General features: G+C 50.9%; 1 protein-coding gene across 1 annotated transcript in view; it reads left to right on the top strand.

Annotated features, from left to right (window-relative positions):
- The window catches only part of LOC142922902 (uncharacterized), a gene marked incomplete at its 3' end in the record, with an annotated part of 47,364 nt that overhangs the window by 19,556 nt on the left and 10,308 nt on the right, over positions 1–17,500 (top strand). The window contains exons 5-7 of the mRNA XM_076063845.1: positions 5,378–5,542; positions 8,081–8,233; positions 13,167–13,214. Coding sequence (XP_075919960.1) covers positions 5,378–5,542; positions 8,081–8,233; positions 13,167–13,214 — 366 coding nt within the window. The remainder of the gene's footprint in view (positions 1–5,377; positions 5,543–8,080; positions 8,234–13,166; positions 13,215–17,500) is intronic.

Here is a 17,500-nt window from a genome sequence, read left to right as displayed (position 1 = left end):
CACACAGAGATACACAGACCCACAGAGACCCACAGAGACCCACAGAGATACACAGAGACACACAGAGATATACAGAGACCCACAGAGACCCACAGAGACACACAGAGATACACACAGACTCACAGAGACCCACAGAGACAGAGACTCACAGAGATACACAGAGACATACAGAGACCCACAGAGACCCACAGAGACCCACAGAGACACACAGAGACACACAGAGACCCACAGAGACACACAGAGACTCACAGAGATACACAAAGACACACAGAGACACACAGAGACCCACAGAGACTCACAGAGACACACAGAGATACACAGACTCACAGAGACCCACAGAGACCCACAGAGACTCACAGAGACACACAGAGATACACAGAGATACACAGAGACCCACAGAGACTCACATAGGCCTACAGAGACACACAGAGACACACAGAGACTCACATAGACCCACAGAGACACATAGAGTCCCACAGAGACATACAGAGACTCACAGAGACACAGAGAGACACACAGAGACCCACAGAGACTCACAGAGACACACAGACATACACAGAGATACACAGAGATACACAGACTCACAGAGACCCACAGAGACCCACAGAGACTCACATAGACCTACAGAGACACACAGAGACACAGAGACTCACAGAGACACACAGAGACTCACAGAGACACAGATACACAGAGACACACAGAGACCCACAGAGACACAGACACACAGAGACTCACAGAGACCCACAGAGACCCACAGAGACCCACAGAGACACACAGAGATACACAGAGACACACAGAGACTCACATAGACCCACAGAGACCCACAGAGACTCACAGAGACCCACAGAGACTCACAGAGACACACAGAGATACACAGACTCACAGAGACTCACAGAGACACACAGAGATACACAGATACACAGAGACACACAGAGACCCACAGAGACCCACAGAGACTCACAGAAACACAGATACACAGAGACTCACAGAGACACACAGAGACACACAGAGACCCACAGAGATACACAGAGACCCACAGAGACCCACAGAGATACACAGAGACACAGAGATACAAAGAGACTCACAGAGATACACAGAGACACACTGAGACCCACAGAGACCCAGATGCACAGAGACACACAGAGATACACAGAGACCCACAAAGACACACAGAGACACACAGAGACCCACAGAGACTCACAGAGACACACAGAGACACACAGAGATACACAGAGACCCACAGAGACCCACAGAGATACACAGAGACACACAGAGACTCACAGAGACACACAGAGACCCACAGAGACTCACAGAGATACACAGAGACACACAGAGACACACAGAGACTCACAGAGACACACAGAGACACACAGAGACACACAGAGACACACAGAGACACAGAGACTCACAGAGACACACAGAGACCCACAGAGATACACAGAGACACACAGAGATACACAGAGACCCACATAGACCGACAGAGACACACAGAGACACACAGAGACATACAGAGACCCACAAAGACACACAGAGATACACAGAGACCCACAGAGACTCACAGAGACACAGAGAGACACAGAGACCCACAGAGACCCACAGAGACACACAGAGATACACAGACTCACAGAGACACACATAGACCCATAGAGACACACAGAGACACACAGAGACATACAGAGACCCACAAAGACACATAGAGACACACATAGACCCACAGAGACTCACAGAGACCCACAGAGACCCACAGAGACTCACAGAGACACACAGAGATACACAGAGACACACAGAGACACACAGAGACACAGAGACTCACAGAGACACACAGAGACTCACAGAGACACAGATACACAGAGACACACAGAGACCCACAGAGACACAGACACACAGAGACTCACAGAGACCCACAGAGACCCACAGAGACCCACAGAGACACACAGAGATACACAGAGACACACAGAGACTCACATAGACCCACAGAGACCCACAGAGACTCACAGAGACTCACAGAGACTCACAGAGACACACAGAGACTCACAGAGACACACAGAGATACACAGACTCACAGAGACTCACAGAGACACACAGAGATACACAGATACACAGAGACACACAGAGACCCACAGAGACCCACAGAGACTCACAGAAACACAGATACACAGAGACTCACAGAGATACACAGAGACACACTGAGACCCACAGAGACCCAGATGCACAGAGACACACAGAGATACACAGAGACCCACAAAGACACACAGAGACACACAGAGACCCACAGAGATTCACAGAGACACACAGAGACACACAGAGATACACAGAGACCCACAGAGACCCACAGAGATACACAGAGACACACAGAGACTCACAGAGACACACAGAGACCCACAGAGACTCACAGAGATACACAGAGACACACAGAGACACACAGAGACTCACAGAGACACACAGAGACCCACAGAGACACACAGAGACACACAGAGACTCACAGAGACACACAGAGACCCACAGAGATACACAGAGACACACAGAGATACACAGAGACCCACATAGACCGACAGAGACACACAGAGACACACAGAGACATACAGAGACCCACAAAGACACACAGAGATACACAGAGACCCACAGAGACTCACAGAGACTCACAGAGACACAGAGAGACACAGAGACCCACAGAGACCCACAGAGACACACAGAGATACACAGACTCACAGAGACACACATAGACCCATAGAGACACACAGAGACACACAGAGACATACAGAGACCCACAAAGACACATAGAGACACACATAGACCCACAGAGACTCACAGAGACCCACAGAGACCCACAGAGACTCACAGAGACCCACAGAGACCCACAGAGACTCACAGAGACACACAGAGACACACAGAGACTCACAGAGACACACATAGACCGACAGAGACACACAGAGACACACAGAGACATACAGAGACCCACAAAGACACACAGAGATACACAGAGACCCACAGAGACTCACAGAGACTCACAGAGACACAGAGAGACACAGAGACCCACAGAGACCCACAGAGACACACAGAGATACACAGACTCACAGAGACACACATAGACCCATAGAGACACACAGAGACACACAGAGACATACAGAGACCCACAAAGACACATAGAGACACACATAGACCCACAGAGACTCACAGAGACCCACAGAGACCCACAGAGACTCACAGAGACACACAGAGATACACAGAGACACACAGAGACACACAGAGACACAGAGACTCACAGAGACACACAGAGACTCACAGAGACACAGATACACAGAGACACACAGAGACCCACAGAGACACAGACACACAGAGACTCACAGAGACCCACAGAGACCCACAGAGACCCACAGAGACACACAGAGACACACAGAGATACACAGAGACACACAGAGACTCACATAGACCCACAGAGACCCACAGAGACTCACAGAGACCCACAGAGACTCACAGAGACACACAGAGATACACAGACTCACAGAGACTCACAGAGACACACAGAGATACACAGATACACAGAGACACACAGAGACCCACAGAGACCCACAGAGACTCACAGAAACACAGATACACAGAGACTCACAGAGACACACAGAGATACACAGAGACCCACAGAGATACACAGAGACCCACAGAGACCCACAGAGATACACAGAGACACAGAGATACAAAGAGACTCACAGAGATACACAGAGACACACTGAGACCCACAGAGACCCAGATGCACAGAGACACACAGAGATACACAGAGACCCACAAAGACACACAGAGACACACAGAGACACACAGAGATACACAGAGACACACAGAGACACACAGAGACACACAGAGACCCACAGAGACACACAGAGACCCACAGAGACCCACAGAGATACACAGAGACCCACAGAGACCCACAGAGACACACAGAGACACAGAGATACAAAGAGACACACAGAGACCCACAGAGACCCACAGAGACTCACAGAAACACAGATACACAGAGACTCACAGAGACACACAGAGACACACAGAGACCCACAGAGATACACAGAGACCCACAGAGACCCACAGAGATACACAGAGACACAGAGATACAAAGAGACTCACAGAGATACACAGAGACACACTGAGACCCACAGAGACCCAGATGCACAGAGACACACAGAGATACACAGAGACCCACAAAGACACACAGAGACACACAGAGACACACAGAGATACACAGAGACACACAGAGACACACAGAGACACACAGAGACCCACAGAGACACACAGAGACCCACAGAGACCCACAGAGATACACAGAGACCCACAGAGACCCACAGAGACACACAGAGACACAGAGATACAAAGAGACACACAGAGACCCACAGAGACCCACAGAGACTCACAGAAACACAGATACACAGAGACTCACAGAGACACACAGAGACACACAGAGACCCACAGAGATACACAGAGACCCACAGAGACCCACAGAGATACACAGAGACACAGAGATACAAAGAGACTCACAGAGATACACAGAGACACACTGAGACCCACAGAGACCCAGATGCACAGAGACACACAGAGATACACAGAGACCCACAGAGACACACAGAGACACACAGAGACACACACAGAGACACACAGATGGTGATAGTGGTGGCGGTGGTGCTTGTGGTGATGTCTACGTTAGGGATTGTGGTGGTGGTGATGGTGATGATGATGGTGGTGATGGTGATGGTGGTGATGGTGGGGGTGTCTCCGATGGTGATGTTGGTTATGGTGATGGTAGTGAAGGTGAGGATTATGGTGGTGATGGTGGGGGTGGTGGTGATGGTGGTTGTGATGGTGGTTGTGATGGTGGTGGTGGTGGTGATGGTGGTGGTGATGGTGGTGTCTATGGTGATGGTGGTGGTGGTGTCTATGGTGGTGGTGGTGATGGTGGTGGTGATGTCTATGATGGTGGTGGTTGTGATGGTGGTGGTGGTGGTGATGGTGGTGGTGATGGTGGTGTCTATGGTGATGGTGGTGGTGATGTCTATGATGGTGGTGGTTGTGATGGTGGTGGTGGTGGTGATGGTGGTGGTGATGGTGGTGTCTATGGTGATGGTGGTGGTGGTGTCTATGGTGGTGGTGGTGATGGTGGTGGTGATGTCTATGATGGTGGTGGTGGTGATGGTGGTGATAGTGGTGATGGTGGTGTCTATGATGGTGGTGGTGTCTATGACGATGATGACTGCGATGACGCACGACCACCCCCCACCCCTCCCACCCCACCCCCCACCCCCCACCCCCCCACCCCCACCCCCACCCCCACCCACCCCCACCCCCCACCCAACCCCACCCCCCACCCCCACCCCCACCCACCACCACCCCCCACCAGGTGGTGAGCGGCACCGCTGAGGGCTCCCTGCTGCTGTGGGAGGGGGCGTGGCTGCGCGCGGCGGTGACGCGGGTGGGCGGGGCCCCGTGTCACGTGGGCGCGGTGACGGCCCTGGCGCTGCACGAGGGAGAGCTCCTGTCGGCCTCGTCCGACGGCACCGTGGCGGTCAGACACCTCGTCACACCTCGTCACAACACGTCACACCTCGTCACAACACGTCACAACACGTCACACCTCGTCACAACACGTCACAACACGTCACACCTCGTCACAACACGTCACAACACGTCACAACACGTCACACCTCGTCACACCTCGTCACAACACGTCACACCTCGTCACAACACGTCACACCTCGTCACAACACGTCACAACACGTCACACCTCGTCACAACACGTCACAACACGTCACACCTCGTCACAACACGTCACAACACGTCACACCTCGTCACAACACGTCACACCTCGTCACACCTCGTCACAACACGTCACAACACGTCACACCTCGTCACAACACGTCACACCTCGTCACACCTCGTCACACCTCGTCACAACACGTCACACCTCGTCACACCTCGTCACAACACGTCACAACACGTCACACCTCGTCACAACACGTCACACCTCGTCACACCTCGTCACAACACGTCACACCTCGTCACAACACGTCACAACACGTCACACCTCGTCACAACACGTCACACCTCGTCACACCTCGTCACACCTCGTCACAACACGTCACACCTCGTCACAACACGTCACAACACGTCACACCTCGTCACAACACGTCACAACACGTCACGCCTCGTCACACCTCGTCACACCTCGTCACAACACGTCACACCTCGTCACAACACGTCACAACACGTCACACCTCGTCACACCTCGTCACAACACGTCACACCTCGTCACACCTCGTCACAACACGTCACTCCTCGTCACAACACGTCACAACACGTCACAACACGTCACACCTCGTCACAACACGTCACACCTCGTCACAACACGTCACACCTCGTCACACCTCGTCACACCTCGTCACAACACGTCACAACACGTCACACCTCGTCACAACACGTCACACCTCGTCACACCTCGTCACACCTCGTCACAACACGTCACACCTCGTCACAACACGTCACAACACGTCACACCTCGTCACACCTCGTCACACCTCGTCACAACACGTCACACCTCATCACACCTCGTCACACCTCGTCACACCTCGTCACAACACGTCACAACACGTCACACCTCGTCACAACACGTCACACCTCGTCACACCTCGTCACAACACGTCACACCTCGTCACACCTCGTCACACCTCGTCACAACACGTCACACCTCGTCACACCTCGTCACAACACGTCACAACACGTCACAACACGTCACACCTCGTCACAACACGTCACACCTCGTCACAACACGTCACACCTCGTCACACCTCGTCACAACACGTCACACCTCGTCACAACACGTCACACCTCGTCACAACACGTCACACCTCGTCACACCTCGTCACACCTCGTCACAACACGTCACACCTCGTCACAACACGTCACAACACGTCACACCTCGTCACACCTCGTCACAACACGTCACAACACGTCACACCTCGTCACACCTCGTCACAACACGTCACACCTCGTCACACCTCGTCACACCTCGTCACAACACGTCACACCTCGTCACACCTCGTCACAACACGTCACACCTCGTCACACCTCGTCACACCTCGTCACAACACGTCACACCTCGTCACACCTCGTCACACCTCGTCACAACACGTCACAACCTCGTCACACCTCGTCACAACACGTCACACTTCGTCACAACACGTCACACCTCGTCACACCTCGTCACAACACGTCACACCTCGTCACAACACGTCACACCTCGTCACAACACGTCACACCTCGTCACACCTCGTCACAACACGTCACACCTCGTCACAACACGTCACACCTCGTCACAACACATCACACCTCGTCACAACATGTCACACCTCGTCACACCTCGTCACACCTCGTCACAACACGTCACACCTCGTCACACCTCGTCACAACACGTCACAACACGTCACACCTCGTCACACCTCGTCACAACACGTCACACCTCGTCACACCTCGTCACAACACGTCACACCTCGTCACACCTCGTCACAACACGTCACACCTCGTCACACCTCGTCACACCTCGTCACATCACGTCACAACACGTCACACCACGTCACAACACGTCACACCTCGTCACGCCCCGTCACACCTCGTCACACCTCGTCACAACACGTCACACCTCGTCACACCTCGTCACAACACGTCACACCACGTCACAACACGTCACAAAACGTCACAACACGTCACACCTCGTCACGCCCCGTCACACCTCGTCACACCACGTCACACCTCGTCACACCTCGTCACAACACGTCACAACACGTCACGGTCGCCCCTCGCCGCCCGCAACCGGTTGCGCCCGCGTTCGAGTTTCGTCGCAACTGGTCGCAACTGGTTGCAACTGGTTGCGTCGCGACCGGTTGCAACTGGTTGCAACTGGTTGCAACTGGTTGCGTCGCGACCGGTTGCAACCGGTTGCAACTGGTTGCAACTGGTTGCGTCGCGACCGGTTGCAACCGGTTGCAACTGGTTGCAACTGGTCGCAACTGGTTGCAACTGGTTGCGTCGCGACCGGTTGCGCCCGCAGGTGTGGGACGTGGAGGCGTTTGAGTCGGCGGAGACGCAGCTGGGGTGCCACGTGGAGGTGGAGCCCCTCAACCAGCTCAGCCTGGGGGCCCGGGCCAGCCTACTGGGGCTCGTAAAGGCGGCCTCTCAGGGCCAGCAGGGCTGGTTCGCTCAGGTGGGTGGGGCGGCTGTCATGTCACTCAGTCAGTCATACACTCAGTCAGTCAGTTAGTTAGTCAGTCAGTCAGTCATACAGTCAGTCATACACTCACTCACTCATACACTCACTCATACACTCACTCACAGGGCCAGCAGGGCTGGTTCGCTCAGGTGGGTGGGGCGGCTGTCATGTCAGTCACTCAGTCAGTCACTCAGTTAGTTAGTCAGTCACTCAGTCAGTCAGTCAGTCAGTTAGTCAGTCAGTTAGTCAGTCAGTTAGTCAGTTAGTCACTCAGTCAGTCAGTTATACACTCAGTCAGTCAGTCAGTCACTCATACACTCACTCACAGGGCCAGCAGGGCTGGTTCGCTCAGGTGGGTGGGGCGGCTGTGATGCTAGTTAGTCAGTCAGTCACTCAGTCAGTCACTCAGTCAGTTAGTCAGTCAGTCAGTTAGTCATACAGTCAGTCAGTCAGTCACTCATACACTCACTCACTCATACACTCACTCACTCATACACTCACTCACAGGGGCAGCAGGGCTGGTTCGCTCAGGTGGGTGGGGCGGCTGTGATGTCACTCAGTCAGTCAGTCACTCAGTCAGTCAGTCAGTCATACACTCAGTCAGTCAGTCAGTCATACACTCAGTCAGTCAGTCAGTCATACACTCAGTCAGTCATACACTCAGTCAGTCACTCAGTCAGTCAGTCAGTCACTCATACACTCACTCACTCATACACTCACTCACAGGGGCAGCAGGGCTGGTTCGCTCAGGTGGGTGGGGCGGCTGTGATGTCAGTTAGTTAGTCAGTCAGTTAGTCAGTCAGTTAGTCAGTTAGTCAGTCAGTTAGTCAGTCAGTCAGTCAGTCAGTCACTCATACACTCAGTCAGTCAGTCAGTCACTCATACACTCACTCACAGGGGCAGCAGGGCTGGTTCGCTCAGGTGGGTGGGGCGGCTGTGATGTCAGTTAGTTAGTCAGTCAGTTAGTCAGTCAGTTAGTCAGTTAGTCAGTCAGTTAGTCAGTCAGTCAGTCAGTCATACAGTCAGTCAGTCAGTCACTCATACACTCAGTCAGTCAGTCAGTCACTCATACACTCACTCACAGGGGCAGCAGGGCTGGTTCGCTCAGGTGGGTGGGGCGGCTGTGATGTCAGTTAGTTAGTTAGTCAGTCAGTCAGTTAGTCAGTCATACAGTCAGTCAGTCAGTCATACACTCAGTCAGTCAGTTAGTTAGTTAGTCACTCAGTCAGTCACTCAGTCAGTCAGTTAGTTAGTCACTCAGTCAGTCAGTTAGTTAGTCAGTTAGTCAGTTAGTCAGTCAGTCATACACTCAGTCAGTCACTCACTCATACACTCACTCACTCATACACTCACTCACAGGGGCAGCAGGGCTGGTTCGCTCAGGTGGGTGGGGCGGCTGTGATGTCAGTCAGTCAGTCAGTCACTCAGTTAGTCAGTCAGTCAGTCACTCAGTCACTCAGTCAGTCAGTCAGTCATACACTCAGTCAGTCAGTTAGTTAGTCATACAGTCAGTCACTCACTCACTCATACACTCACTCACAGGGGCAGCAGGGCTGGTTCGCTCAGGTGGGTGGGCGGCTGTGATGTCAGTCACTCAGTCAGTCACTCAGTCAGTCACTCATACACTCAGTCAGTCAGTCATACAGTCAGTCAGTCAGTCACTCATACACTCAGTCAGTCATACACTCAGTCAGTCACTCACTCACTCATACACTCACTCACAGGGGCAGCAGGGCTGGTTCGCTCAGGTGGGTGGGGCGGCTGTGATGTCAGTCAGTTAGTTAGTCAGTCAGTTAGTTAGTCAGTCATACAGTCAGTTAGTCAGTCAATTAGTCAGTCAGTCACTCAGTCAGTCAGTCAGTTATACACTCAGTCAGTCAGTCAGTCACTCAGTCAGTCAGTCAGTCACTCAGTTAGTTAGTCACTCACTCATACACTCAGTCAGTTAGTTAGTCAGTCAGTTAGTTAGTTAGTCACTCAGTCAGTCAGTGAGTCACTCATACACTCAGTTAGCCAGTTAGTTAGTCAGTCAGTCACTCACTCATACACTCATACACTCACTCATACACTCACTCATACACTCACTCATACACTCACTCATACACTCACTCACAGGGGCAGCAGGGCTGGTTCGCTCAGGTGGGTGGGGCGGCTGTGATGTCAGTCAGTTAGATAGTTAGTCAGTCAGTCACTCAGTCAGTCAGTCATACAGTCAGTCAGTCACTCATACACTTAGTCAGTCATACAGTCAGTCAGTCACTCATACACTCAGTCAGTCAGTCACTCATACACTCATACACTCACTCATACACTCACTCACAGGGGCAGCAGGGCTGGTTCGCTCAGGTGGGTGGGGCGGCTGTGATGTCGTAGCAGTCAGTTAGTCAGTCAGTCAGTTAGTCAGTTAGTCAGTCAGTTAGTCAGTCAGTCACTCATACACTCAGTCAGTCAGTCATTCATACACTCAGTCAGTCAGTCATACAGTCAGTCAGTTAGTCAGTCACTCAGTCATACAGTCAGTTAGTTAGTTAGTCACTCAGTCAGTCACTCAGTTAGTTAGTCACTCACTCATACACTCACTCACAGGGCCAGCAGGGCTGGTTCGCCCTCACTCACTCATACACTCACTCTGTGTATGTGTGTGTGTCTGTGTGTGTGTCTCTGTGTGTGCTGTGTATGTGTGTGTGTGTCTGTGTATGTGTGTGTGTGTCTCTGTGTGTGCTATGTCTGTGTGTGTCTGTGTGCTGTGTGTCTGTGTGTGTGCTGTGTGTCTGTGTGTGTATGTGTGTGTGTGCTGTGTGTGTGCTGTGTATGTGTGTGTGTGCTGTGTGTGTGTATCTGTGTGAGTGTGTCTGGGTGTGTGCTGTGTGTCTGTGTGTGTGCTGTGTATGTGTATGTGTGCTGTGTGTGTGCTGTGTGTGTGTGTGCTGTGTGTGTGAGTGTCTGTGTGTGTGTGTCTGTGTGTGAGTGTTTGTGTGAGTGTGTGTCTGTGTGTGTCTGTGTGTGTGAGTGTCTGTGTGAGTGTGTGTGCGAGTGTCTGTGTGTGTGAGTGTCTGTGTGTGTGTGAGTGTCTGTGTATGTGTGTGAGTGTCTTTGTGTGTGTGAGTGTCTGTGTATGTGTGTGTGTCTGTGTGTGTGTGTGAGTGTCTGTGTGTGTGTGTGTCTGTGTGTGTGTCTGTGTGTGAGTGTCTGTGTGAGTGAGTGTCTGTGTGAGTGTGTGTCTGTGTGTGAGTATCTGTGTGTGTGTTTCTGTGCGTGTGTCTGTGTGAGTGTGTGTCTGTGTGTTTGTGTGTTTGTGTGTGTGAGTGTCTGTGTGTGTGTTTCTGCGTGTGTGTCTGTGTGTATATCATAGGCGGTGCTGCTACTCACTCCTAGAACACTGCACTGCCCCTACAGCGCTGCTAGAGGCTACCTAGGGGAGCTTTGTCTTTCTGTGTGTGTGAGTGTCTGTGTGTGTGTGAGTGTCTGTGTGTTTGTGAGTGTCTGTGTGAGTGTGTGTGTGTCTGTGTGTGTCTGTGTGTGTGTGTCTGTGTGAGTGTGTGTCTGTGTGTTTGTGAGTGTCTGTGTGAGTGTGTGTGTGAGTGTCTGTGTGTGTGTGTTTCTGTGCGTGTGTCTGTGTGTGTGTGTCTGTGTGAGTGTGTGTCTGTGTGTTTGTGAGTGTCTGTGTGAGTGTGTGTGTGTGTCTGTGTGTGTGTTTCTGTGCGTGTGTCTGTGTGTGTGTGTGTCTGTGTGTGTGTGTCTGTGTGAGTGTGTGTCTGTGTGTTTGTGATTGTCTGTGTGAGTGTGTGTGTGTCTGTGTGTGTGTGTTTCTGTGCGTGTGTCTGTGTGTATATCATAGACGGTGCTGCTACTCACTCCTAGAACACTGCACTGCCCCTACAGCGCTGCTAGATGCTACCTAGGGGAGCTTTGTCTTTGTGTGTGTGAGTGTCTGTGTGTGTGTGAGTGTCTGTGTGTGTGTGAGTGTCTGTGTGTGTGTGTCTGTGTGTGTGTGTGTGTCTGTGTGTGTGTCTGTGTGAGTGTGTGTGTGAGTGTCTGTGTGTGTGTTTCTGTGCGTGTGTCTGTGTGTCTGTGTGAGTGTGTGTCTGTGTGTGTGTGTGTCTGTGTGAGTGTGTGTCTGTGTGTTTGTGAGTGTCTGTGTGAGTGTGTGTGTGAGTGTCTGTGTGTGTGTTTCTGTGCGTGTGTCTGTGTGTGTGTGTCTGTGTGAGTGTGTGTCTGTGTGTGTGTGTCTGTGTGTGTGTCTGTGTGTTTGTGAGTGTCTGTGTGAGTGTGTGTGTGAGTGTCTGTGTGTGTGTGTTTCTCTGCGTGAGTGTCTGTGTGTGTGTTTCTGTGCGTGAGTGTCTGTGTGTGTGTGTCTGTGTGTGTGTGTCTGTGTGTGTGAGTGTCTGTGTGAGTGTGTGTGTGAGTGTCTGTGTGTGTGTTTCTGTGCGTGTGTCTGTGTGTGTGTGTCTGTGTGAGTGTGTGTCTGTGTGTTTGTGATTGTCTGTGTGAGTGTGTGTGTGTGTGTCTGTGTGTGTGTTTCTGTGCGTGTGTCTGTGTGTATATCATAGGCGGTGCTGCTACTCACTCCTAGAACACTGCACTGCCCCTACAGCGCTGCTAGATGCTACCTAGGGGAGCTTTGTCTTTGTGTGTGTGAGTGTCTGTGTGTGTGTGAGTGTCTGTGTGTGTGTGAGTGTCTGTGTGTGTGTGTCTGTGTGTGTGTGAGTGTCTGTGTGTGTGTGTGTCTGTGTGTGTGTGTGTGTCTGTGTGAGTGTGTGTCTGTTTGTGTCTGTGTGTGAGTATCTGTGTGTGTGTGTTTCTGTGCGTGAGTGTCTGTGTGTATATCATAGGCGGTGCTGCTACTCACTCCTAGAACACTGCACTGCCCCTACAGCGCTGCTAGAGGCTACCTAGGGGAGCTTTGTCTTTGTGTGTGCGCGTGCAGGATGAGTCGGGCGGGATTTGGAAGCTGGACCTTGCATTCTCCAACACGGTGAGTGGTGAGTGGTGGTGAGTGTTGGTGAGTGAGTGAGTGTATGAGTGAGTGTATGAGTGAGTGAGTGTATGAGTGAGTGAGTGTATGAGTGAGTTAGTGAGTGTATGAGTGAGTGTATGAGTGTATGAGTGAGTGTATGAGTGAGTGTATGAGTGAGTGAGTGTTTGAGTGAGTGAGTGAGTGTATGAGTGAGTGAGTGTATGAGTGGGTGAGTGTATGAGTGAGTGTGTGAGTGAGTGTGTGAGTGTATGAGTGAGTGAGTGTATGAGTGTATGAGTGAGTGTATGAGTGAGTGTATGAGTGAGTGTATGAGTGAGTGAGTGTATGAGTGAGTGAGTGTATGAGTGAGTGAGTGTATGAGTGTATGAGTGAGTGTATGAGTGAGTGTATGAGTGAGTGTATGAGTGAGTGAGTGTATGAGTGAGTGAGTGTATGAGTGAGTGAGTGTATGAGTGAGTGAGTGTATGAGTGAGTGAGTGAGTGTATGAGTGAGTGAGTGTATGATTGAGTGAGTGTATGAGTGAGTGAGTGTATGAGTGAGTGAGTGTATGAGTGAGTGTATGAGTGAGTGTATGAGTGAGTTAGTGTATGAGTGAGTGTATGAGTGAGTGTGTGAGTGAGTGAGTGTATGAGTGAGTGTATGAGTGAGTGAGTGTTTGAGTGAGTGAGTGAGTGTATGAGTGAGTGAGTGTATGAGTGAGTGTATGAGTGAGTGTATGAGTGAGTGTATGAGTGAGTGAGTGTATGAGTGAGTGAGTGTATGAGTGAGTGAGTGTATGAGTGTATGAGTGAGTGTATGAGTGAGTGTATGAGTGAGTGAGTGTATGACTGAGTGAGTGTATGAGTGAGTGAGTTTATGAGTGAGTGAGTGTATGAGTGAGTGAGTGAGTGTATGAGTGAGTGAGTGTATGATTGAGTGAGTGTATGAGTGAGTGAATGTATGAGTGAGTGAGTGTATGAGTGAGTGTGTGAGTGAGTGAGTGTATGAGTGTGTGAGTGAGTGTATGAGTGAGTGAGTGTATGAGTGAGTGAGTGTATGAGTGAGTGTATGAGTGAGTGAGTGTATGAGTGAGTGAGTGAGTGTTTGAGTGAGTGAGTGGGTGTATGAGTGAGTGAGTGTATGAGTGAGTGTATGAGTGAGTGAGTGTATGAGTGAGTGAGTGTATGAGTGAGTGAGTGAGTGTATGAGTGGGTGAGTGTATGAGTGAGTGAGTGTATGAGTGAGTGAGTGTATGAGTGTATGAGTGAGTGAGTGTATGAGTGAGTGTATGAGTGTGTGAGTGAGTGTATGAGTGAGTGAGTGTATGAGTGAGTGTATGAGTGAGTGTATGAGTGTATGAGTGAGTGAGTGTATGAGTGAGTGTATGAGTGAGTGTATGAGTGAGTGAGTGTATGAGTGAGTGTGTGAGTGAGTGAGTGTATGAGTGTATGAGTGAGTGAGTGAGTGTATGAGTGAGTGAGTGTATGAGTGAGTGAGTGTATGAGTGAGTGAGTGACTGACTGAGTGTATGAGTGAGTGTATGAGTGAGTGAGTGTATGAGTGAGTGTATGAGTGAGTGAGTGTATGAGTGAGTGAGTGTATGAGTGAGTGAGTGAGTGTATGAGTGGGTGAGTGTATGAGTGAGTGAGTGTATGAGTGAGTGAGTGTATGAGTGTATGAGTGAGTGAGTGTATGAGTGAGTGTATGAGTGTGTGAGTGAGTGTATGAGTGAGTGAGTGTATGAGTGAGTGTATGAGTGAGTGTATGAGTGTATGAGTGAGTGAGTGTATGAGTGAGTGTATGAGTGAGTGTATGAGTGAGTGAGTGTATGAGTGAGTGTGTGAGTGAGTGAGTGTATGAGTGTATGAGTGAGTGAGTGAGTGTATGAGTGAGTGAGTGTGTGAGTGAGTGAGTGTATGAGTGAGTGTGTGAGTGAGTGAGTGTGTGAGTGTATGAGTGAGTGAGTGTATGAGTGAGAATGTGAGTGAGTGAGTGTATGAGTGAGTGAGTGTATGAGTGAGTGTATGAGTGAGTGAGTGTATGAGTGAGTGAATGAGTGAGTGAGTGTATGAGTTAGTGTATGAGTGAGTGTATGAGTGAGTGGGTGAGTGAGTGTCTGTGTTTGGGTGTCTGTGTGTCTGCGTGTGTGTGTGTCTCTGTGTGTGTGTGTGTCTCTGTGTGTGTGTGTCTCTGTGTGTGTGTGTATCTGTGTTTGTGTGTCTGTGTGTGTGTCTGTGTGTGTGTGTGTTTGGGTGACTGTGTGACTGTGTGTGTCTGTGTATGTGTGTCTGTGTGTGTGTGTCTCTGTGTATGTGTGTGTCTGTGTGTGTGTGTCTGTGTGTGTCTCTGTGTATGTGTGGGTGACTGTGTGTGACTGTGTGTGTGTGGGTGACTGTGTGTCTGTGTGTGTGTGGGTGACTGTGTGTATGTGTGGGTGACTGTGTGTGACCGTGTGTGTCTCTGTGTGTGTGACTGTGTGTGTGTGGGTGACTGTGTGTCTGTGTATGTGTGGGTGACTGTGTGTGACTGTGTCTCTGTGTGTGTGTCTGTGTGTCTCTGTGTGTCTGTGTGTGTCTGTGTGTGTGTGTGTCTGTGTGTGTCTCTGTGTGTGTGTGGGTGACTGTGTGTCTGTGTGTGTGTGGGTGACTGTGTGTATGTGTGGGTGACTGTGTGTGACTGTGTGTGTGTGGGTGACTGTGTGTCTGTGTGTGTGTGGGTGACTGTGTGTATGTGTGGGTGACTGTGTGTGACCGTGTGTGTCTCTGTGTGTGTGACTGTGTGTGTGTGGGTGACTGTGTGTCTGTGTATGTGTGGGTGACTGTGTGTGACTGTGTCTGTGTGTGTCTGTGTGTGTCTCTGTGTGTGTGTCTGTGTGTGTGTGGGTGACTGTGTGTGTGTCTGTGTGTGTGTCTGTGTGTGTATGTGTATGTGTGTGTCTGTGTGTGTGTCTGTGTGTGTGTGTGTGTGTCTGTGTGTCTGTGTGTGTGTGGGTGACTGTGTGTATGTGTGGGTGACTGTGTGTGACTGTGTGTGTGACTGTGTGTGTGTGTGACTGTGGGTGACTGTGTGTGACTGTGTGTGTGTGTCTGTGTGTGTCTGTGTGTGTCTGTGTGTGTGTGAGACTGTGTGTGACTGTGTGTGTGTGACTGTGTGTGTGACTGTGTGTGACTGTGTGTGTGACTGTGTGTGACTGTGTGTGACTGTGTGACTGTGTGTGACTGTGTGTGACTGTGTGTGTGACTGTGTGTGTGACTGTGTGTGACTGTGTGTGTGTGACTGTGTGTGACTGTGTGTGACTGTGTGTGACTGTGTGTGTGTGACTGTGTGTGACTGTGTGTGTGACTGTGTGTGACTGTGTGTGACTGTGTGTGTGACTGTGTGTGACTGTGTGTGTGTGTGTGACTGTGTGTGACTGTGTGTGACTGTGTGTGACTGTGTGTGTGTGTGTCTGTGTGTGTGTGGGTGACTGTGTGTGTGTCTGTGTGTGTGACTGTGTGTGACTGTGTGTGTGACTGTGTGTGTGACTGTGTGACTGTGTGACTGTGTGTGACTGTGTGTGTCTGTGTGTGTGTGGGTGACTGTGTGTGTGTGTCTGTGTGTGTGACTGTGTGTGACTGTGTGTGTGACTGTGTGTGACTGTGTGTGTGTGTGTCTGTGTGTGTGTGGGTGACTGTGTGTGTGTGTCTGTGTGTGTGACTGTGTGTGACTGTGTGTGTGACTGTGTGTGTGACTGTGTGACTGTGTGTGACTGTGTGTGTGTGTGTCTGTGTGTGTGTGGGTGACTGTGTGTGTGTGTCTGTGTGTGTGACTGTGTGTGACTATGTATGTGACTGTGTGTGTGACTGTGTGACTGTGTGTGACTGTGTGTGACTGTATGTGTGACTGTGTGTGTGTGAGACTGTGTGTGACTGTGTGACTGTGTGTGTGTGTGACTGTGCGTGTGTGTGTGTATGACTGTGTGTGACTGTGTGTGTGACTGTGTATGTGTGTGTGACTGACTGTGTGTGTGACTGTGTGTGACTGTGTGTGACTGTATGTGTGACTGTGTGTGTGTGTGACTGTGTGTGTGTGTGACTGTGTGACTGTGTGACTGTGTGTGTGTGACTGTGTGTGTGTATGACTGTGTGTGACTGTGTGTGTGACTGTGTATGTGTGTGTCTCTGTATGTGTGTGTGACTGTGTGTGACTGTGTGTGACTGTGTGACTGTGTGTGACTGTGTGTGTGTGACTGTGTGTGACTGTGTGTGACTGTGTGTGTGTGACTGTGTGTGTGACTGTGTGACTGTGTGTGTGACTGTGTGTG

The sequence above is a fragment of the Petromyzon marinus genome, unplaced genomic scaffold (assembly GCF_048934315.1).
Source record: "Petromyzon marinus isolate PM22_M1 ecotype Great Lakes invasive population unplaced genomic scaffold, UKy_Petmar_22M1.pri1.0 PM_Scaffold_203, whole genome shotgun sequence".
NCBI lineage: Eukaryota > Metazoa > Chordata > Hyperoartia > Petromyzontiformes > Petromyzontidae > Petromyzon > Petromyzon marinus.
Note: the sequence above shows the minus strand (reverse complement) of the source record. Positions and strands in the feature narration are given on the sequence as shown.